Below are 23,252 nucleotides of genomic sequence, written 5' to 3'. Positions count from 1 at the left end.
AGAACAAACAGAAAAACAACATAATAATTCACTCATAATGGGCTGGCTACCCCCAGGGGATCGAGGGAAAGCGTAATATAAGAAGTGATGACCTGCAGGGGGAAACTCCCTAAAGGTCAGGGGGCCAGGGAAATGGCAGCCACAAGTAATATTAATACAAACAGACAAGAGGATAAGCATTTAGAAGAATAAAAGTCTCCTTTTTACTATTCATACTCCAAAAGGTAATTTATTGTTACTATTAATTTGCTTAACTGTCTGTTGTTACAAGCTCGTAATCACAATGGAAACCTAAAGGCAAAGTTAACACGATGCATTAACTCAATTATATTGATTTATTGGGGACATTTGGAGCTTGTTATATAATGAGACTTATTATAATAATAAATCCAGAGCAAAATATTGATACAACCATTTTCAAAAGGCTGCAGGTTACACAGAAAGGAAAAACGTCATTAGTAGAAGCACTAATTTGTATGCTGCTTTCTTCTGCCCTTACACACTCTTCTAGTATTTCTGATGCCTTTTTCTTTAATAAATAGAAAAATAAGTACATTTTTGAATCACATGGACCACTTTATTGATTTTCACACAGCAATGACAAAAGTGGGAACCTTTCAAGATTGCAAGACAAAATTAAACTGTACAGAGAGAAAAAAACATATCAAATGAATAATATATAAGACACAGAATTAAAAGTTAAAGAAGTGTGACATTTCTGGTCAGCTGCACTAACAAAAACAATGAGGTACCTCACCATGGGTCGACCCAGAATGTGTGTCAGAGTTCAGTCATCCATGGCTGCCTAGGTTTAAATCTCAGTTCAGCTGGGTCAATACTCTTCACGTGAGATTTCTTTTCTGGTTGACAAGAGATTAAGGCAACTCTGAAGGCATGCTCTATATATATACTGGCCGGCAGGATACAAAGTGAAACACTGTGGTTCACTTGGACATTAAATGTGTTTATGTATTACTGTGTAATATGTGTAACATTGCTAACACTTAGGTTAATAAAGAAATCTAGACTGCTGACAGGGCATAAAAGAAAGACAGGTTATGGCCAAATAATCACCACAAATGTTTGCGACATATGGGATTGTATGTTCATTCACCAAATCTTCAATACAATGTCATTTACATGTGTATAGTCTGAAGTGTATTAAATGTGATTTCTATTTAAAAAACAAATGTTATGTTACATTACATTCTCAATTTACAAACAAATCATTGTTGCCTGACAGTGTATATTCAGTGCTCTGAGATGTTTTTTAAATCATACTTAATACTTTTTGGCTTAAACATTAAAAACCTTTTCCAGAATGATTATATGTATATATTTTTGCTGGTCCCTAGCATCTTAAACCCTCCTCTTGGTCACAATGGTACAATAACTTCACATGAGTTTCCTGTCTGGGTGATCAGAGGCACGTCCGGAGCGTTGGTGCCGGACCTCCAGGTGTTTGCTCTGAACGCGGTCAAAGTGCTGGAGCAGCTCATTGTAATCCACCTGAATGTGAGAAGCACGTTTGGAGGCCACCTGCTGTTTCGAGTCCATATACTTTGACTCATCCACAGTCCTCATGAGCTCCGGGTTAGGGACACACCTTAAGCGGTGGGAGAGCAGCTGGAAGGCCTGGCTCTGCGGCAGCAGCATCAGCAGGCCGTACAGAGCCTTTATCAGGTAGGGGTTGTTCTCCACATCTAGCAGCTGCAGGCGCAGGTAGGTGAAAATCGGGCTTTCGATGAGCTGTACAAGCTTGTCGACCTCCATCAGGAAGTCTACTGTGACCTCCAGATCTCCAAACTTCTGGATGAGGTCATAAGCATGTTTGTAGTTCTGCGTGAGGAAACAGAGTGACACAGTGGCTACAGGGTTGTGGCACCAGGAGCGATACAGGCAGCAGAACAAAGCACAGCTCTCCTGAGTGTGCAGGTCTTTCAGCTGGTTGCGTAACTGGAAGAGCTCAGCCGAGGTGAGCAGGATGGTGTTGAGCGTCTGGACCATGGTGGAGGCGAATTTTAGGTCCTCTTCCTTCAGCAAGATGTCAGCCATAGAGTGGAAGATGTTTTCTGCGTGAAGCAACAGACAGAGCTGTCTGATAATAAAAGCTCCTCTGTTCTCCAGAAGCTTCCTCTCCAGACTGAAGCGTTTCAGCAGGTTGATCATGAACTTGTAAAAATAGGAGTTCATGCTGGGGGTGGACGGGGACGAGTCTGCTGCTTTGGAGCCTGTGATAGGCTGCTGACCTGGCTTGGCGCCCTCTGGGACCTTGAGCACCAGTTTGTTGTCAGCGCTGTCACAGGAGCCGCCTTGGTCTGATTGGCCAGCAGGAGATGATGCGATCTCAGCTAACACCTCCAGATCTTTCAGTATAACCTCGTCGGATTCATCAGACAGGGTTTTCAGCAGCATTGGAAACAGACTGTCTGTGTGACGGAACATTTTGCGTGGCGTCTTAATGTAGAGGTGGTAGAGCCATTTGAGAACAGCGATGCGGGTCATCATGCCAGTGGAGGAGTCGTGGAGGTGCCGGCCCAACACCTGAACAATACCGTCCAGATCCAGAGTGACCTGAGGCCTGTCTGCATTGGCCGGAGTGAAGAAGCTGATGTTACTGAACCCAACAGATTCTTGTGATGCATTCAGCATATCATTGCTGTCTACCTCCGTCTTAGGCTGGCCATCCTCCTTGGTTGGCGACTCTGTACTTTCACTTTTCTCCTCCTCCTCGTCATCCTCAGGAGTCACTAGCTTCATCAGACTGTGATTACAGGCACTGGCTGCTTCTTTGGTATTCTTCTTTCTGTCGTCATAGGAAAGGCAAGGCAGCACTGCAGTCAGGATGCCAGAGGAGTAGGGGAGAACCGCTCTGCCTGCCAGCTGGATAAACTCTCTCATCCAGGTCATGGCGGTCAGCTGGATCAGGTCGTTAGTGAGTTTTGTTTCATCTGCAACCTGGCAGTGGATGACCAGGATGTTGGCCATCTCTGCAAATTTCACGTCTGAGGGTGTTTTCTTAATCTCCTTCAGAAACTCTCCAAGCACCACCTCACACGTCCTACGGATCTCCTTGCTGTTGTCTCCCAGGATCTGGAAGAGCCCATCCAGGATCTCAGGGAGGTAGTCCAACAGGTTGATGTCTGGCACAGACTCCAGAACATGGATCCAGGAAATAATAAACTGCCGAGCATATTGATTATTTGAATAGATTCTCTCTCTGAGCAAGGGGACAAATGCCACTAAGTCAAACTTGTTACTCTCTGTCACAATGTCTTTCAGCAGTCTGTCAAGAAGTTCAGACCCGCTTTTCACATTGGGGTCTGGGTCTGCTGCGAGCTTGCTAAGACCATCAAAGAGCAGGTTGAAGTGGGGAAGCACAGCTCCCCTGGCGACCTTCACTATATTATAGAGGGCCTCACAGGCATAGTAGCGCAGACGGCTGTCTGAGTCATTAAAGCACGTGAGCACAGGCTCAATAAGCTCCTTCAGATACAGACCTGAGTCTTTGCCGAGGGCGATGGAGCAGGCTGCCAGTCCAATGAGACCCCCCTTTCGGCTGTGGGGGTGCTGGGAAAGCGCAAACTCCGAGGCCAGGATCTGGATAACATGTCTGATTTGAGTGGAGTTGTTCTGAGCCACAAACTCCCGCACCAGTTTCTCAATCTCGAGAGCTGCGACTTTCCTCTTCTCGTACAGTTTATCATTCAGAGCCCTGACAATGTTGGGCGTCAGAGGCGAAAAGTCCTTCTCCGTGTTCATGTTCGCAGCTGTAGTTGTACCGGATCCCGTCTACTCAAATGTAAGTTATTACGTGCGAAAGCGGTCTGCATTTATGACAGTTTATAACAGAAATACAGCGGTTTCACTCGCAAACCAGGAAGCCCTGTGATACAACGCAGCTGACTGGACGCAGCTGACCGGATACATCCGCCGGACACACGTAATGTGTGTTACATTTATTTAGGTCCCGCGTTGCGAGTACCGTTAGCTCAAATTAGCTTCGGATACAGTTCATTATTGTTATACCGTTTGGCGTTTGAATCGTATTCATACTTTTTATTGTGAATAGTTGTTACAGCCAGGAGCTACCATGGCGAGCCGCGTCTCTTTACACTTGCAGCTCACCTCCATCATGGAACCATTGGCCATGTCCGCCCTGAAGCAGGTCTGTAAGCTGGTGGATGAAGACTCTGCGGAGCTCCGTGTGGGATTGTCTCAGCTCATGGCGGCTAATTCAGCCCTGGAAGAGAAAGTCAGCAGTCTGGAGTGCGAGCTGACGACTGTGAGAAGCGAAGCTCCTGTGTTGTGTAAAAGTATTCGCAGCGTAGGCGTGCAAACTGTCTGCCATAAGGACGGGGACGCTCATGGTAGGCTACTTATGTTTCACACTGAAAATAGCTCAGATAAGAACATAAATCTTCTGCATTGTTTCTGTGTTTACTGATGTGTCTTCCATGTCCTACTTTTATGGTTTGACTTTCCAGTGTCTGGGTCGCCCATCATAGAGGGGATCTTTGGAAAAGATTGGTGTATGAATCTGTGGAAAGACAGAGACCCATGCAGTCTGGGGGTAGACTCACCAAAGTGCTCTGACGTAAGTGGGTGATTCAATAGCTATTAAATGTGTGAAACCTGTAGAGTCTTGAACAATAAACAACTGTGGATATTGCAGCTGTAATTGTGAATAATACAAACTTCATAATATGTAGGTTATAAATGTGTATAGCCATGGTTGTGTAATCAATTATTAAATGTAAAAGCAGTCCCTTGGAATAATGAAGAACAAATAACATGAATGTGAACACAACAACCTTCACAACCATCATTATTATTCATATTATCTTAAAGTTAGGAAAAATGCCCATCGGAATTTCCCAAATCCCAACATTCGAAATGTTGGTTTTTCGTCACCAGTCCAAAACTGAAAGTTTAAAAACAAATATATTTTGATGATGAGGGAAACAGCAAATCACAACATTTAAAGAAGCTACATTTTCCATGATTATTAACGTAAAGACTTTTTCAAATATCAACAACTCGACTGATAATGTGAACTTTAGTCTGGCAAAGCATTGCTGTCATTAAAATACTACAGTTTAACATTTAGACTTTTTTTTTTATTTGCAGTCTGTGGCGACACAATCCAACCAGATTACTGTAACTGAAATCAAAGAGGAGGATTGTGTGGAGGAAGCCTCCAGCAGCTGCCAGCAGGAAACACTTTGTAAAGAAGGTAAGAGTATAGAGCATTGACATAAAGAATACAAAACAGATTCAGCAGCTTTAGAAGCATTTTGAGTGTTTCACTTTGTATTTTTTCATGCAACAGAACATGAAGAAAGCAGAGCAGAGGAACCAGAGTCAGTCGGTAAATCGGCCCATGGCAGCACTTGCAGCCTGTCATTAGATCAGGATGGAGAACAGGTTGTGTGTGCAGCGGGTATGGAAGAACCACTCATGCAGCTGACATCCATCAATGACACAGAGGAGGCCTTCAGCACTCTTAATATTCCAATTGAAGAGGAGGACGATATACCTCTCCCTGAAGAAATTCAGCAAGAGCTTATGAAAAACACTAAAGGTGGTCGCAGAAACTCTGAAAACATCCCTGCTGTGGCTGATGAGTTACTTAATGACTTCAATATGGTTAGTGTAGAAACCGCCGGAGTTCAAGACAAGGACATATTTACGTGCCAAATATGTAACAGGACTTTCTTCCACAAGCGCACTCTAACAATGCACATGAAGTCCCACAAGTCAAACTTTTGCAATATTTGTAAGCAGAATATTTCTCGCAAATACAAGTGCAAGTCGCACATCTGCATACCTCCGTTTCAGCCTAACAGAGACGGTAAATCATGTGAGTTCTGTGGGAAGACCTTTGCACGCCCAGCATCTTTGAGGATTCACAGTCTAGTCCACACTGGAGAGAAACCACACAGGTGCAGTTTTTGTGGAAAAGGGTTCACCCAGAAATGCAATCTGAAATCTCACTTGCGTATCCATACTGGAGATAAACCGTTCCGCTGTATTACATGTGGGAGGACATTCATACAAAAGGTCCTCCTCAGCCGTCATTTAAAGGCAAACAAAGATCATCACGTCTGATAGTCTGGACCAGGGGTCACCAACCTTTTTTAGGATGAGGGCTACTTTTAAAAAATAAAACAAGTCAGGGGCTACTTTTACTCCTCTTTTCTTTCTTTTTTTGCAGTGTATATATTTAGCACATTTTAACATTATGATATGCTGACCTTTGCGTCAAGTGCAATACATATATATGCAAGTTGCAGCACACAGAGTAAAGCTCTGCCCCCCATGTGTTGTATAGGCTGCATGATAGGCTGTTCAATGGGGCTGATGTGTAGATTCTGCCAGAAGGAAAATCAGCGGGGAGGTGCCACATTGCTTTTCTTCCCGATTTATTCTTATTATACATCCATGCGCTGGTCCCGCAAATCAAGCAAGAACGTGATTGGTCGATACTCATTGTGGGGGTGGGGGGAGGAGGGGTGTTAGATAGATATAGAGTTGTAGTAAGTAGATAGAGTTCGCTATGCTTTAGGTTTCGTTTATGCATAGGGTAGATTCTTTTAATTACATTTCCTTTTTTGTTTTGTGTATTTTATACATTTTGGATTTGCTTGGCGAGCTATTTTTAGAACATGCCCCGCGGGCGACTCACGTTGCCCCTGCGGGCGACCAAGTGCCCGCGGGCACCGTGTTGGCTACCCCTGGTCTGGACACATCTTAAAGGTATAACGCCTTGATTGTGGTGTGAGGACAACATTATGTTCTCACATTAGTGATGTGAGATAATGTCATGTATGTAGACTTGTAGTATCTACAGGAGTCATTAAAAACAAACAAGTATTAAGCAAGTCACTGTTTAGTGTCAAGTGAAGGAGTTCAAGTATCTCGAGGTCTTGTTCTCGAGTGAGGGAACAATGGAGCGTGAGATGGGCCGGAGAATCGGAGCAGCAGGAGCGGTACTGCAGTCGCTTTACCGCACCGTTGTGACGAAAAGAGAGCTGAGCCAGAAGGCAAAGCTCTCTGTCTACCGGGCCATTTTCGTTCCTACCCTCACCTATGGTCATGAAGGATGGGTCATGACCGAAAGAACGAGATCGCGGATACAAGCGGCCGAGATGGGTTTTCTCCGCAGGGTGGCGGGCGTCTCCCTTAGGGATAAGGTGAGAAGTTCAGTCATCCGGGAGGGACTCGGAGTTGAACCGCTCCTCCTTCGCGTCGAAAGGAGCCAGTTGAGGTGGTTCGGGCACCTAGTAAGGATGCCACCTGGGCGCCTCCCTAGGGAGGTGTTCCAGGCACGTCCAGCTGGGAAGAGACCGAGGGTTAGACCTACGACCAGGTGGAGGGATTATATCTCTTCGCTGGCCTGGGAGTTGATGATGTTGTGCCTTGGAATCCCCCAGTCAGATCTGGTTGATGTGGCCAGGGAAAGGAAAGTTTGGGGCTCTCTGCTGGAACTGCTACCTCCGCGACCCGACCACGGATAAGCGGGAGAAGATGGATGGATGGATGGACTGTTTAGTTATTTCTGTTTTTGCAATGAATGTTCATTTTATTAAACTTTTATTTGACAGAACTCTCCTTTTTCAAATATGAATGATGTTATGTCTAATCTAAACTTCACTTCAACTTGAATATTCGGTTTTATCAGTGGTGTCTTGCCATTTTTTATTTCTTTTAAAATCTGAAAAGTGCACATCTGATGCAGCTCTTTAAGAGGCATGCAGTTAGTGAAAAGGGGGGGGTTACCGCAGCATCCGGACTAAAACCACCTGACTCAGGGACATTTTCCTCCCATAGGCAATAAGACTATTAAACACCGGAACTTGAAACAACATAACATTAATCTGGCTGCTACTTAGAAATTATTTATCTAATGTATCATTCCAATCACTTATTTCACTTTTTTACTATTTTTCTTTTTGTATTTACTATTTACTTGCACTATTTTTTTCTTATTGTCTGTTGTATTGTGTTGCACTGTTAGAGGAGCCTGTGACCTAAGATTTTCATCGTCATAACTACACTGTAGTTATGTACGTATGACCAATAAAAGCCTTGAACCTTGAACCTTAACAGCACAAGGCAGAGATAATTCACTCAGTAAATCACTGTGGTCTTTTCAGGGGAATCTTATTACAAAAAAAAAAATGTATACAGATAATTGCTTTGTTAGGTATGATGACATGTTCAGTATAGAATATAATAGCATTTCTTGAAAATAGTTCACATTTAAAACCAAAACAATACAATTTGACTCGACTGACAACACCATTTGTCTTTCTGTAAACATACTGCAGCCCAACAAATACATTTATTTAAAACAGTAACACCATTTGAGCCAGAACTCAAGAACATTATGTAACGAACACACATCAACATTTCACAAGTAGTGTTTTTAAAAGAGACCATTTCAGTCAGGTCAATACTAGTAAATGAGGCATGATGTGAGATAAAGCAAGGGTGAGTCAGTGAAGCAAATAGGGAGTTGTATTACTTCTACATTATTGTGAAGAGGGCGGGGGGGTGTTGTAGTTAAGTACTCGAAGAATCGCACCAAAACAATCTAGATAAATAAAAAAATCACTACAAGCAATACGTTCCATATGTGTTTGAAAAGATAGGGAAAGCTATAAAGAAAGTGGAGAAGTGGTCATACAACTGGGGTTTCAAGCTGTCAGCAAGCAAATCTTGCTTCATGAAATGTATGAATAAACGCAAGATGGAGACTGAGAAGCTTACATTATATGGAAAGCCGATGAATGAGGTCAATTAATTTAAATATCTGGGGCTATGGTTAGATAGTAAATGTACATGGAAAACTCATAATAAACATTTGGAAACAAAATCCAAAAAAGTGTTGAACCTATTAAGAGCAGTGGCTGGATGTGACTGGGGGGCAGACAAACAGGCATTAATCGACATCTATAGGGCAATTATGAGGACAACTCTGGATTACGGGTGTATAATATATGCAGCAGCAGCAAAAACGTCATTACTAAAAATTGATAGGTAACAATATAAAGCGTTACGGTTGTGTATAGGTGCAATTAAGTCAACCCCTAATAATGGAATATTAGTTGAAGCAGGAGAGACTCCATTGGAGCTAAGAAGAGAGAAAATTGCTCTTGCTTATTGGGTCAGGTTAAAAGGAAGTGGGGAAGGAAATGTCACAAACAAAACATTACAGGAGTGCTGGGAATATTCCAAGTTTCAGGGGCGTGGGTTTGGATGGACAAGTAAAGGAAAAATAAGGACATACGGCATGCATGAGTTAGAGTTTTCACCATCAAATCCATTCAGTAGTGTACCCCCATGGCTTTTTCCAAAAGTAAATATAGATGTGAGTATTGTAGAAAAGAAAAGAGAGTGGCAAATAAATGAAGTAGGATTCAAAACAAGTTTGTACCTCAGGAGTAATTATCACAATTACCTCAAAATATACACAGATGGTTCTAAGAACAAGGAAGAGTGTGTCGGAATTGGTATATATATCCCAGAATTAAAAATATCGATATCAAAAATAGCGTCAGACCAACTTTCAGTGTATACAGCAGAAATGCTGGCAGTAGTAATAGGATTACAGTGGGTGGAAGAGGTCAGACCAGATAGGCTGGTGATATGCACAGATTCATTATCCAGTTTACAAAGCATACAGTCAACAACAACTGCCAGAGAAGACATTCTCATAGAAATCAATCACAGCCTGTTAAGACTTCACAGAAGCGGCATAGATCTGCAGTTCTGCTGGGTGCCTGCTCATGAGGGGGTGAAAGGGAACGAGTGTGCTGATAGATTAGCAAAAAGTGCACTACAAAAGAAAATCACATTACCAGTTAAACTTGGAAAAGGAGAAGGAAAAGCAGTAATTAAGAAAAAAGGGATGGAGATCTGGCAGAAAAGGTGGGAGAAAGACCAGAAAGGCAAAGAGTATCATCAAGGTCAAAAGACAATTACAATTAATATTTATAAAGAAAGAAACAGAAGGGAGGAAATCATGATAGCTAGGCTCAGACTAAATCACACGGCTTTGAATGGTACGCTGTATGTCATGGGGAAAAGTGACAGTGACAAGTGTGGGAACTGTGGAGTTAGGGAAAATGTGGAACATATTTTATTACATTGTGTCACCTATAGAGTTGAAAGAGGAAAATTAAGGGATAAAGTTTTAGAGGCAGAGAGGGAGTGGAATGTAGCTGGTATTCTGGGAACAGAAGGAGAAGGAGTAAGAGCTACCAGAAAGGCACTGTTCACCTTTTTGAGGGAAACTGGGATAGGGAAAATAATCTAACAGTAGGTTAGAATAGATCATGGATGATTTGTTTTTGTTTTGTTTTATTTATTTTATGGTTTCTTAGTTTATGTTTTTCGATATGCTGGTTTATTAGAGGGATGACATGATGATACACACTCGTGTACAGTAGGTGGCGGTATGCAACCAAAAGCTGTTTGCGATCCGCCATTAAAAAGAGAAGAAGAAGAAGAACATCCGCTGGACACACGTCATGTGTGTTACATTTATTTAGGTCCCGCGTTGCGAGTACCGTTAGCTCAAATTAGCTTCGGATACAGTTCATTATTGTTATACCGTTTGGTGTTTGAATCGTATTCATACTTTTTATTGTGAATAGTTGTTACAGCCAGGAGCTACCATGGCGAGCCGCGTCTCTTTACACTCGCAGCTCACCTCCATCATGGAGACAATGGTTATGTCCGCCCTGAAGCAGGTCTGTAAGCTGGTGGATGAAGACTCTGCGGAGCTCCGTGTGGGGTTGTCTCAGCTCATGGTGGCTAATTCAGCCCTGGAAGAGGAAGTCAACAGTCTGGAGTGCGAGCTGACGACTGTGAGAAGCGAAGCTCCTGTGTTGTGTACAAGTATTCGCAGTGTAGGCGTGCAAACTGTCTGCCATAAGGACGGGGACGCTCATGGTAGGCTACTTATGTTTCACACTGAAAATAGCTCAGATAAGAACATAAATCTTCTGCATTGTTTCTTTGTTTACTGATGCGTCTTCCATGTCCTACTTTTATGGTTTGACTTTCCAGTGTCTGGGTCGCCCATCATAGAGGGGATCTTTGGAAAAGATTGGTGTATGAATCTGTGGAAAGACAGAGACCCATGCAGTCTGGGGGTAGACTCACCAAAGGGCTCTGACGTAAGTGGGTGATTCAATAGCTATTTAAATGTGTGAAACCTGTAGAGTCTTGAACAATAAACAACTGTGGATATTGCAGCTGTACATTTGAATAATATAAACTTCATAATATGTGTAGATTATAAATGTGTATAGCCATGGTTGTGTAATACATTATTAAATGTAAAAGCAGTCCCTTGGAATAATGAAGAACAAATAACATGAATGTGAACACAGCAACCTTCACAACCATCATTATTATTCATATTATCTTAAAGTTAGGAAAAATGCCCATCGGAATTTCCCAAATCCCAACATTCGAAATGTGTTGGTTTTTCGTCACCAGTCCAAAACTGAAAGTTTGAAAACAAATATATTTTGATGATGAGGGAAACAGCAAATCACAACATTTAAAGAAGCTACATTTTCCATGATTATTAACGTAAAGACTTTTTCAAATATCAACAACTCGACTGATAATGTGAACTTTAGTCTGGCAAAGCTTTGCTGTCATTAAAATACTACAGTTTAACATTTAGACTTTTTTTTTAATTTGCAGTCTGTGGCGACACAATCCAACCAGAGTACTGTAACTGAAATCAAAGAGGAGGATTGTGTGGAGGAAGCCTCCAGCAGCTGCCAGCAGGAAACACTTTGTAAAGAAGGTAAGAGTATAGAGCATTGACATAAAGAATACAAAACAGATTCAGCAGCTTTAGAAGCATTTTGAGTGTTTCACTTTGTATTTTTTCATGCAACAGAACATGAAGAAAGCACAGCAGAGGAACCAGAGTCAGTCGGTAAATCGGCCCATGGCAGCACTTGCAGCCTGTCATTAGATCAGGATGGAGAACAGGTTGTGTGTGCAGCGGGTATGGAAGAACCACTCATGCAGCTGACATCCATCAATGACACAGAGGAGGCCTTCAGCACTCTTAATATTCCAATTGAAGAGGAGGACGATATACCTCTCCCTGAAGAAATTCAGCAAGAGCTTATGAAAAACACTAAAGGTGGTCGCAGAAACTCTGAAAACATCCCTGCTGTGGCTGATGAGTTACTTAATGACTTCAATATGGTTAGTGTAGAAACCGCCGGAGTTCAAGACAAGGACATATTTACGTGCCAAATATGTAACAGGACTTTCTTCCACAAGCGCACTCTAACAATGCACATGAAGTCCCACAAGTCAAACTTTTGCAATATTTGTAAGCAGAATATTCCTCGCAAATACAAGTGCAAGTCGCACATCTGCATACCTCCGTTTCAGCCTAACAGAGACGGTAAATCATGTGAGTTCTGTGGGAAGACCTTTGCAACCCCATCAGCTGTGAGGATTCACAATCTAGTCCACACTGGAGAGAAACCACACAGCTGCAGTTTTTGTGGAAAAGGGTTCACCCAACTAGGCAATCTGAAATCTCACCTACGTAACCATACTGGAGATAAACCGTTCCGCTGTATTACATGTGGGAAGACATTCATACAAAAGGTCCTCCTCAGCCGTCATTTAAAGGCAAACAAAGATCATCAGGTCTGATAGTCTGGACACATCTTAAAGGTATAACGCCTTGATTGTGGTGTGAGGACAACATTATGTTCTACTTCTCACATTAGTGATGTGAGATAATGTCATGTATGTAGACTTGTAGTATCTACAGGAGTCTTTAAAAACAAACAAGTATTAAGCAAGTCACTGTTTAGTGTCAAGTTATAGTTAGTTATTTCTGTTTTTGCAATGAATGTTCATTTTATTAAACTTTTATTTGACAGAACTCTCCTTTTTATGAATTACGTTATGTCTAAGCTAAACTTCAACTTGAATATTCGGTTTTATCAGTGGTGTCTTGCCATTTTTTATTTCGTACTTTTATAACCTGAAAAGTGCACATCTGATGCAGCTCTTTAAGAGGCATGCAGTTAGTGAAAAGGGGGGGTTACCGCAGCATCCGGACTAAAACCACCAGACTCGGGGACATTTTCCTCCCATAGGCAATAAGACTATTAAACACCGGAACTTGAAACATCATAACATTAATCTGGCTGCTACTTAGAAATTATTTATCTAATAAATGAAGCTCAGCGCAAGTTCTTTCAGGAAGACTGGGTACATTCACTCCACAGCTGCATATAATCAGCTGATCACGGGCGTTGTCTATAACCTATTACATTCACCTCATTCTCAGCAGCCAATCACTGTGCTGCAGCCAAACTTTAAAATGGTTCTCCTCTCCTGCAGTCAGCTGTGATTTCAGGTTTTCATGCTGCTGCCCGCCCGCATCCACCCCATCCACCTCCTTTCATCATATCCAGTGCCAGGAGAGTTAACCCAAAGACCTCATCACACCTCCTCTTCATCCCATCTCATCAAATCCAGATCTTCAGCATCATCACCAGTGTCTAGACCCCGTGGGGTTCCCTATATGCTCACGGCTTCATTTCCCCCTTTAGATATACGATTTCAGGATCGGGGTCTAATCCCCAAAGACTTGACATTTATCATATGACATGTGTCAATAAATGTTCTTTAAACAAAATGAAGTCTCTCCTGATTGAAATCAAATCACTCATTTCACTTTTTTACTATTTTTCTTTTTGTATTTACCATTTACTTGCACTATTTTTTTCTGATTGTCTGTTGTATTGTGTTGCACTGTTGGAGGAGCCTGTGACCTAAGATTTTCATCGTCATAACTACACTGTAGCTATGTACGTATGACCAATAAAAACCTTGAACCTTAACAGCACAAGGCAGAGATAATTCACTCAGTAAATCACTGTGGTCTTTTCAGGGGAATCTTATTACTAAAAAAAAAATGTATACAGATAATTGCTTTGTTAGGTATGATGACATGTTCAGTATAGAATATAATAGCATTTCTTGAAAATAGTTCACATTTAAAACCAAAACAATACAATTTGACTCGACTGACAACACCATTTGTCTTTCTGTAAACATACTGCAGCCCAACAAATACATTTATTTAAAACAGTAACACCATTTGAGCCAGAACTCAAGAACATTATGTAACGAACACACATCAACATTTCACAAGTAGTGTTTTTAAAAGAGACCATTTCAGTCAGGTCAATACTAGTAAATGAGGCATGATGTGAGATATAAAGCAAGGGTGAGTCAGTGAAGCAAATAGGGAGTTGTATTACTTCTACATTATTGTGAAGAGGTAGTTTTGAAGGTTTATGCTACATGTGTGCAAACAATGGAGCAATTGTCCAAAGTATGAATTTGGCATTATTTGACCCAGGCCTTGTGTGGCATGAACTGAGGTATGTATAATGCCACTCTTAACCAACATGCAGAGTAAAAAATTAAAGCATTTTCTGTCATAGCTTGGATAAGAACCTCACGTTAAATGTAAGTAGCAAATATGTTTTATCTGAGACGTATCAAACATGATGCGAAATAGGCTTTTAAAAAAGGGACAGTTGACCCCAAATCACAATGTAGTCTTTTCCTGTAGTGCTATTTATCAATCTAGACTGTTTTGGTGTGAGTAGGTAAAATCGCACAAAAACAATCTAGATAAATAAGAAAATCACTACAATTAAAGGTGGGGTAGGTAATTTTGGAGTGGGGTGGATTTTTTGTCAAAGCACTTAAGATATTCATTGCTATCGGGATGTTAAGAGCATTCCATGGAATATAACAAAAAGTGTATCTCGAGCCGGTTTCTCAAACTTACCTACCCCACCTTTAATACGAAAAATATTATTTCTTATTTTAGGGTGTACATTAAAAACCTTGTTAAGGGAATAACATATTTAACAATGAAAACCCTAAGCCATCAAATAAACAAAACAAAAAAACATTTAAATTGCACACTAGTAACGACAGCCTTCTGTGGTTTGGATTCTGCAGCAATTCTCTTAGCAATAAATCTAAAAATACATCAAACAAACTACTATTTTCTCAGCAGCATCATTTCCCATACAGGCTATTAAATTGGCCTTTATTTGATATAGATAGGAGTTTTTTAAATATTAATCTGTCATCTACATTTGAGTTTAATTTCAAGTTGGCAGGTTAAGCCACTGAACGTGACAGAGAGCACTTTAGCAGAAGTGATTTGATCGGTTAATTGAAACACTGGTGGTGATTTAAACCATACTTGTATGCATAACATTTCCCACAGTCCACACAGCTGTAAGGTTTTTCGCCGGTGTGTGTTCGAATATGTATGTTCAGAGAGCTTTTCTGGGAAAAACTTTTGCCACAGTCGGGACAGCTGTACGGCTTCTCCCCAGAGTGCACGCGTTGGTGCAGTTTCAGGTACGTTTTCTGAGCAAACCGCTTCCCGCAAACGGAGCAGCTGAACGGCTTCTCACCTGAGTGTCGCCGGATGTGGACTTTCAAACTGCTCAAATAGTTGAAGATCTTCCCACAGAATAAGCACTCAAACTGTTTCGTTGGCCTCCCAGGTTTGGGCGGAAGTTCTTTGGTGGCATTCATGAGGATATTGTTTGAAAAGTCTGAGTACTCGGCGGTGGCTGAGGAAGAACTTGTGTTGTCAACCATTATGCTCATTGTTGCATCATCTATCAACTTGTCCATAATGGTTGGCTGTGGGCGTTGTTGTGTTTGAATGTCAGCTGTCATGGGGTAGCTGCTTAATTCCCCTGAGTTAAGCTGCAGCTCATCAACAGATCTATGAAGAATGCTGTCCTCGTCAAAGATTCCACCAACTGTCAAATGGGAACAAATGTAGTAAAATCACAGAAACTTGGTATTATAATCTTTGGATTTTGTTTATTTATGTACCTACCTTTTCTGTTATCTGTGAGCCTCATCTGCTGGCCAATGGGATGATCATCATACATCTCCTCTTTGACGAAGATCAGATCAGGTTCCCTCTCCATTAAGTCTATTACCTGTCAACAAGACATAAAAAAACAGCTTTAAATACATCAGTCATTCAGTCAACAAACAAATAAAGCTAGTTGTTGGTATAAACACTGACCAGGGGCCCCATGCTTGTCATAGCAGCAGGCTCCACTGTTGCTTTTCTTTGACTTAGGGCTTTTTCTTCTCTCCACAGATCCATGCACCAGTCTTTTCCATAAACTCCATCAATGGCTGGAGCAAGATGCTGCTGGTCTGGAAGAAGAAGCAGGTGTGAAATTCTGACATCCTACAGATGGTAAACAAACTTAGAACAGCATTAGTGATTCGTTTTAGACCGGATGTGCTGAGCTGGACATAACTAAGTGAGGAGGTAGTCTATACTGAAGCTAACGGGCAAACAAGCATTGAAATATGAATATTGAATGTAGCAGAGGCAGCTATTAACCAGATTTTGGACCCTCCTGACCGGCAGGCTGTCTGAGGCTGACATTGTAACAGTAAAAATAAAAAATAAATAAAATTAAAAACACCTTGAATTCCAGGCGGAGCGCGGGGCTCCGTTGGCAGGGCGCAGCGCCCCGCCAAGACAATGGTAGGGGAAACACTGCTGTTGACATGGGAAGAAAAGGTCTGTGCCTCCCTGGCTGCTCTCAGTTGGACCTCCAGCAAGTAGCACCTCTTCTTCAGAGCCTCGCTCTCCGTTTTGTGCAGGGATATCTCGGAGTGAAGGACAGAGGAGCATTCATCAGCCAGGTTCCCTATTTCCACCAGAGCCGTCTTCGTTAGCTTGTCCAGGACAGCGGCTAACTGCGCCCGAAAACTCCGGTTCGTGGTGTCGCACATCATGTCGATAGGGAGAGGGAATATTTCTAACTGTTTGCAATATTCTTAGCGGAGCAGCGGTTACTCTTCCATCAAATATGATATAGCTGTGCCGCGATGCATTGTGGGAAAATGATATTCTTGCATTTCAAAATGTACGAGCAGCACCTGAACGCAGCACGGTCTGAAAAAAACGTTATTTCACTGAGGTAGAGACTAACGTTTTATAGTTCAGTGGGAATGACAGAGATATTAAAGTAATGTTACTACTGCCACTAATTCCGATTTAAAGAATGAATACTAAATAGATTAGAGTCAGAACCTTTGTTGAAACAGTCCTGTAGTATTAACAAACGTGAATGTTTACTGCCCTCCAGCGGCCACAGGGAGGAACTGCAGAACTGCAGAACTACATCACAATAGTGGCACTATTATGTCAATAATAGTGCCACTATTGATATGTAATCATTATCAGTGTGGTGATAATAAATAATACAGTAATACCAATAATGTATTTTTACAGTTAGTTTTTTTGTCAAAAAGCACATTCTTTTTATTATCATCATCATCATCATCATCATCATACAAATTACACAAGCGCCAATGCAGACAAGGTAGCCTACTAGGACTTGTATACAAATATATTTATATAAAAAAGAATCATAGTTATCAACCATAAGATTTCACATGTCACAACATGGTCTCAGTTATCAGTTGTCAAAGTCAGTTAACTCAAATCTGGAAAGAAGATACACACATCATTTCAAACAGCAGTTTTTTTTACATTTGACAGGCTGTTTTAGGAAGCTCAATTTATGAATGTCCCATATGTTGGTACCGTACACCAGATTCACTACCATACATATTCAAACTAGGGTCTAGATGTACTGTAAGGTGTTTTTTCAGATTATAGTTCTTTGTAAAGCCCTTGCCACATTGCATACAAACAAAAGGTTTTTCTCCAGTGTGTGTACGCTGATGCATATCAAGAGTGCATTTCTGAATAAAGCCTTTTCCGCAAATAGGACAGCGGTAGGGCTTCTCCCCAGTGTGTGTGCGCTGGTGTGTGTACAGATGCCCTTTTTGTGCGTATCTCTTTCCACACAGCGTGCACCTGAACGGTTTTTCACCTGTGTGACTTCTCTGGTGTATTTCTAGCTGGCTAAAGCATCTGAAGTTCTTGCCGCACTGCAAGCATCCAAACCTCTTAGCAGCTGAGTTCCTCAAGTGTTGAAGCTTCATATTTCTGAGCACACTTAAGCTTTGAGTGGCAACATTTTGGGCTAGGCTTTTCCCAGCAACTGGGTTTGTGTGTGCAGGTGTAAGCTGTGGATTCCACTGTGTTTCCCTCCTCCCTGGTACAGCGAGAGACGGCTGACTGTGCATAGTCTCAAAGCTGTCAGTAAACAGGGGCTGCAGACGATCTGCCATGGGTTTGGTACGCTGCATCACTTCTGAGCCCCTGTGGGTGTCTTGGAATTCTTCCCTTCCTGTTGACAACATACACAATTTCAGTTTGTGGACAGCATAAACATCGCTGTGCAACAACATATTTATTTAATACTCACTATTTTCACTTGTCCCATCAGGTTCACAGTCCACCTCTGATGGCTCTTCTTTTACCACTATCAGTTCTGGCTGATCTCTCAGTTGGTTTGGGAGCTAATGAAAAAACAAAATGAGTGCACGACTGTTACACATAAGGACATCATACATTACATTGACACAATATGATTCGTGTACAACTTACTTCCGCTATGGCATGCTCCTCCTCTTGAAGGTGATGCCAACTGCTTATCTCTGTGGAGGAACTTTCCCATGGACTTTCACTGGGAGGCAATAAACTTATATTAGAATCACCAGGCAGGGTGTAGCTGTTTACAAGAGTTATGATGAAGATGTAATTATTGTTTCAGCAAGTAGTCAACAAGTCTACCTTTTAATGGCAGGTCTTGTCCTGTCAGGCTCCACAATGCCTTCCTCTGAACCGTCCCTCACCACTGCGCATACTGCTGCGTCCTGTCTGCTGCCCTGCGCGATATAAAGCAATTTCTCCATCAGCTGCAGTTTCTCTGTGAGCGAGGAGATTTCGTTCCGCCCTCGAGTAATCTCAATTTTCAGCATCTTCGACTCGATCTCGACCAGTTTGCTTATTTCCATTACAGTTGTTTTGGATAACGCGTCCATGATGGAGACGAGCTGTGTCTGGAAAGAGAAGACTGTCGACATGGTTAAAGTATTTGGTTTGACTGTTGCACGCGAACGAGTTGTTGCTGTAGACCAGAGATCTTTAAATGTTCAATGTGAAATTTGGTCGCAACGTAAAACACGAGAAGAGCTGTTTGTGTGCATGCCAGCAAAATACGCGTGAAGAATCTCTTCAAAACTCAAGTAGTTGAAACGAGGCAGCATTTCCATCTACCGGCTGGGAGGAAGTATAGCCCCGGTACACAGAACTACAATATCGAGCTGTATTGACAGAGCTTCTTTATTGACTTCAGTATCTTTCAAATGTGTGTGAAACTCTCCCAAAATCTACTGAGGTATTTTGTGAATTGCCTCTTTTTTAACCTATTTATTTTTATTGACTTGTATGTTGTTGTAGCTACTTAATCTGCGACTACACTGACCAGAATGCAGTTCGGTCTAAACACAGATAGGCCATTGGCTGTTTTCTTTATTTGTTCATGATTGGCTGGTGAGTGAAGTTTCCGGAAGTAGTGCATTGAATTACATTTGCCGACTAAAACTCCTCCACACATTCTGCTGCTGGGATTACCAGTAAGTAACGACAGATATATTTTCGAACATGTATTGTAACTGCTTAAAATTCAGGTTTATTTAAGAAATAAGCACGGCTTTTCAAACATATTTTCGATACTGGCTACCGCACTACCGTGCAAAATCAGCTGGGGTGTATAGCTTTTAGCGCCAGTATTTGCATAAATACTCAAAGGCTACTTATATTGCAGTTTCAATATAAACTTTAGTCAAGATAAACTTCAGTCAAAATATGTTTCATCTTAGATAAACAAACACACTGTATGTGGATCATCTTTACAGGCACATCATGATGACTTGCAGAAGTTGTTGACTTCCTTACACATTGCTCAAAGCCTGTTATTACCCCTCTTTCTCTTTCTGTGCTAACAAGTCAATCCTTTTTTCAGAAAGCTATCTCATGGCTGGCAGAAGAGTTGTGGTCTTCCCCTCCTCAGCGGAGCTTGGTCCAGTGCTGGCCCAACTGGTGACATCTCGGGCTGAGAAGGCCATCGCCTCTCATGGCAGGTTCACCTTGGGCCTCTCTGGAGGAAGCCTTGTGTCCATGCTTGGCAAAGAGCTGCCCGCCCTGCCAGACCTGGACTGCAGCAAGTGGGTGGTGGGCTTCTGTGACGAGCGGCTGGTTCCCTTCGATGATCCTGAGAGCACCTATGGGCTATACAAGGTAATTTTTCCGGTGTGCGCTTGTTTGTCCTGGCTACATTAATGTATGATATGTAATTACGTTGGAGTCAAATGTAACCCTTTGTTTTTTCCTAGGGTCAGTTGTTTTCCAAGGTCAACATCCCTGACAGTGGGATCTTAACCATTGACTCCTCCTTGCCAGTCAACGAGTGTGCTGAGGATTATACCCGCAAACTGAAAGAGGTGCAGACAATTTTACAGATCTGTGGTCAACTTTGGCTCTAAAGTCACAGACCAATATGTTTGCAAAATGTTTACAGAATTGTTTTGTTGCTTCCAAACAAACAGGCCTTCCCAGATGATAAGTTCCCAGTGTTTGACCTGTTACTGCTAGGTATGGGGCCTGACGGACACACCTGTTCCCTCTTCCCAGACCACCCTCTCCTGGAGGTGAGGGCCGTACTCAAGAGAAACTATCAAACATACAGAAAGAATCTGTAATGTCCATCATAGTCTTGTCATGGGGGCATAAATACATCCCTACCCTGGCCACTTTTTTATTTAAAAGCTTCTCATATTTTGGACCATCATTATGAACCTAAAACTAAATTGCACATCTGGATGATAAACCTTGTTGGACAGTGACACTCTATTTCAGGATTGTCTATAACTTTGACTTAATTACACGTTTATGTGCATGCAAATGTTTCTGTAATATAGGCTTATACAAATGTTTCATCATTGATGTGGTCCCTGATGTGCTGATCTAAAAGAACCATGTGTGTTCTGCCTTTACATTTCAAGACACTCCCCTGACACTGTATAGATAATTGATAGGTTTGAATTAAGGCACTACTTGAACTATGTAGTCTGCATGGCCATTCCTTTTAACATGTCTTTGAGGCACTCTGACTCATTACACATCATATATTTGAAAGTCATAGTACATTCTTTGGTTGTGGTTCACACACAGACTCTTTTTGGTGACTGTGTACTTTACAGAAGATGAATGATTGGGTTTTGGTGTACCCCATATTTAGGAAACCAAGAAGATTGTGGCCCCCATCAGCGACTCTCCCAAACCACCGCCACAGCGTGTAACTATGACCTTTCCTGTGGTGAACTCTGCACGCTGTGTGGCTTTGGTGTCAACAGGAGGAAGCAAAGCGCCCGTTCTGAAGGTATTGTTTGCAGCCTTTCTCTAAATCAAATCAAATCAGGTTTTATTTATATAGCACATTTTAAAAACGATTTTTGGTCGAGCCAAAGTGCTGTACATGCAAATAAAAAACACATTACTGCGATCGCAAACAGAAGACAATAAGTTACAACAGCAAATATAAAAATCAAACACAGGGAAATGGCATGAGTCGTGCTCCGCTCTGACTAGAAGGCCAGGGAGAAGAAGTGAGTCTTTAGTGTTGATTTAAAAAGGAGTTCTGCTATATAAGCAATTCGGAACCTAATTGGAAGCCAGTGCAATGAGGCCAGAATTGGGGTGATCTAAACACATATCATGTTCATAATCTTAAAACACTATGTTTCCACGGCATAATAAATTATTACTAGGCCATATTTAGTTACAAACCCAGTCATTATGGGGTGGAAAAAAAACAATTGAATTGTTGCAGAAACAAAAAACATGCACAAAATGATTGAAATTACTCTACAGGTTTATGTACATGACTCAGCAGTTACAGTTGCCAGAGGTTACAGGATCGTTAGCTTGACCACAAATATATGCCTCTATTCTGTTACAATAATTATTGGGTCAAGAGTGGTATTACCCACTGACCAGGCTGAAACATGATTTAAACTGCTGAGTCATCAGCACAATCAGAATAAGGTTAATCTGCACTGTTAATGTACAGTTTTATTATTATGCTGCTGTGTTTATTGTATTTGTGTAACTCTGGCACAACCAATTCCTTCGGGATAAATAAAGCCTTATCTTATAAGGAATATGGGTTGGTGCAAAAATATTTGGATAAAATAAAAATACAGGCTAACATAAATCTAGAATACAAAAATATAAAAAACCGCTGTATGAAAGTTTAGTGCTGTTGAATTCTAACTGTGACAATTTTCTTTCAGGAAGTGCTGGAGGGTAGAGAAGGTCCAGCTTATCCAGCAGCCCGCGTTGTCCCGACTAATGGCGAGCTGTTTTGGCTAGTCGATGACCCCGCAGCTTCTTCCTTAACCATACAGGTAGAGAGGCTAGGCTCAGGGGCCAAACTATAAAGCTGCCCGTCGGATAAATGAAGGCAGGAAGCTAACCTGAAAGTAGAAACTGGAAAAAAGTGCAGAACATTCCTACCTTCACATGACAGTGGTATTCCTTTACATAGGTGAAATAGTGACATAGGATATGGAGATGATTTAAAAAGATTATATACGTTTGTTATCTCAAGGAGTCAGCACTTATTGGAATGTGGTTAGTGTGTCTGAGGTGTAGCTTTTTCTGAGTACGGTTTAAAGTCCCCCTCCCCTTCAAAATGTGTTTATTTAGCTTATTTTTACATAACTGTACAGAATAATGCACAGTATGGGCATAGTTTGATATTAGTCATTTGAAGAATACAGCTAAAATAAAGTGAAAATGGACTTCAGGTATGGGAGATATCTTGCACTGTCTAAATACTCTCAATGGAGAATGAGTTGGTGTAATTTTATGAATTTAAGAATAATCTACTTTATTTTGTTGTGAAACCCCCAAATCATTAACTGATGCAGAGTATTTAATTGACAAAAATGTGTCTGAGGAAGATCTTTAAAGTTAGACTTTTTTGGCTTTGAAGTTCAGGAAATTCATAAAACACAAGTGCAGTCCAGATCAACAGTTAATTCGTCTGACAACGTTATAATTAATACACTGTATTTGGGTGCATTTCTGAAACGCCTTTTACAACGTATTTTCATTAGCAATTTGGAAAAATAAAAAGTGAATTGAACGTTTGCCTCTTGGTTTTTCCTGAGCTATCTCCACAGTCCAT

General features: G+C 41.5%; 5 protein-coding genes across 5 annotated transcripts; 3 read left to right on the top strand and 2 right to left on the bottom strand.

The window, feature by feature from the left end:
* Positions 1–563: 563 nt before the first annotated feature.
* On the bottom strand, positions 564–3,910 carry vac14 (vac14 homolog (S. cerevisiae)). The gene has a single exon (XM_034143933.1). It carries the CDS (start codon positions 3,760–3,762, stop codon positions 1,396–1,398), a length of 2,367 nt encoding a protein of 788 aa, XP_033999824.1. The 5' UTR covers positions 3,763–3,910; the 3' UTR covers positions 564–1,395.
* Positions 3,911–3,968: 58 nt separating this feature from the next.
* LOC117493406 (zinc finger protein 567-like) lies at positions 3,969–6,438 on the top strand. The gene is made up of 4 exons (XM_034143946.1): positions 3,969–4,370; positions 4,488–4,597; positions 5,131–5,236; positions 5,333–6,438. Exons 1-4 carry the CDS (start codon positions 4,094–4,096, stop codon positions 6,109–6,111), a joined length of 1,272 nt encoding a protein of 423 aa, XP_033999837.1. The 5' UTR covers positions 3,969–4,093; the 3' UTR covers positions 6,112–6,438.
* A 4,117-nt stretch (positions 6,439–10,555) lies between these two features.
* LOC117493405 (zinc finger protein 8-like) lies at positions 10,556–13,545 on the top strand. Its single transcript, XM_034143945.1, has 4 exons — positions 10,556–10,962; positions 11,080–11,189; positions 11,728–11,833; positions 11,930–13,545. The coding sequence occupies exons 1-4, from the start codon at positions 10,686–10,688 to the stop codon at positions 12,706–12,708; spliced, it is 1,272 nt and encodes a 423-aa protein (XP_033999836.1). The 5' UTR covers positions 10,556–10,685; the 3' UTR covers positions 12,709–13,545.
* Positions 13,546–14,092: 547 nt separating this feature from the next.
* LOC117493305 (sal-like protein 1) lies at positions 14,093–19,438 on the bottom strand. Its single transcript, XM_034143803.1, has 8 exons — positions 18,791–19,438; positions 18,605–18,683; positions 18,423–18,516; positions 17,671–18,344; positions 16,563–16,920; positions 16,148–16,284; positions 15,953–16,058; positions 14,093–15,872 (listed from the first exon to the last, which is right to left on the bottom strand). Exons 1-8 carry the CDS (start codon positions 19,081–19,083, stop codon positions 15,265–15,267), a joined length of 2,349 nt encoding a protein of 782 aa, XP_033999694.1. The 5' UTR covers positions 19,084–19,438; the 3' UTR covers positions 14,093–15,264.
* A 110-nt stretch (positions 19,439–19,548) lies between these two features.
* pgls (6-phosphogluconolactonase) lies at positions 19,549–23,210 on the top strand. The gene is made up of 6 exons (XM_034143973.1): positions 19,549–19,635; positions 20,025–20,299; positions 20,395–20,502; positions 20,608–20,709; positions 21,300–21,440; positions 22,354–23,210. The coding sequence occupies exons 2-6, from the start codon at positions 20,036–20,038 to the stop codon at positions 22,498–22,500; spliced, it is 762 nt and encodes a 253-aa protein (XP_033999864.1). The 5' UTR covers positions 19,549–19,635; positions 20,025–20,035; the 3' UTR covers positions 22,501–23,210.
* The last annotated feature ends 42 nt before the right edge of the window (positions 23,211–23,252 follow it).

This window comes from Trematomus bernacchii, unplaced genomic scaffold (assembly GCF_902827165.1).
Source record: "Trematomus bernacchii unplaced genomic scaffold, fTreBer1.1, whole genome shotgun sequence".
NCBI lineage: Eukaryota > Metazoa > Chordata > Actinopteri > Perciformes > Nototheniidae > Trematomus > Trematomus bernacchii.
This window is presented reverse-complemented; position numbering and strand designations above follow the sequence as displayed.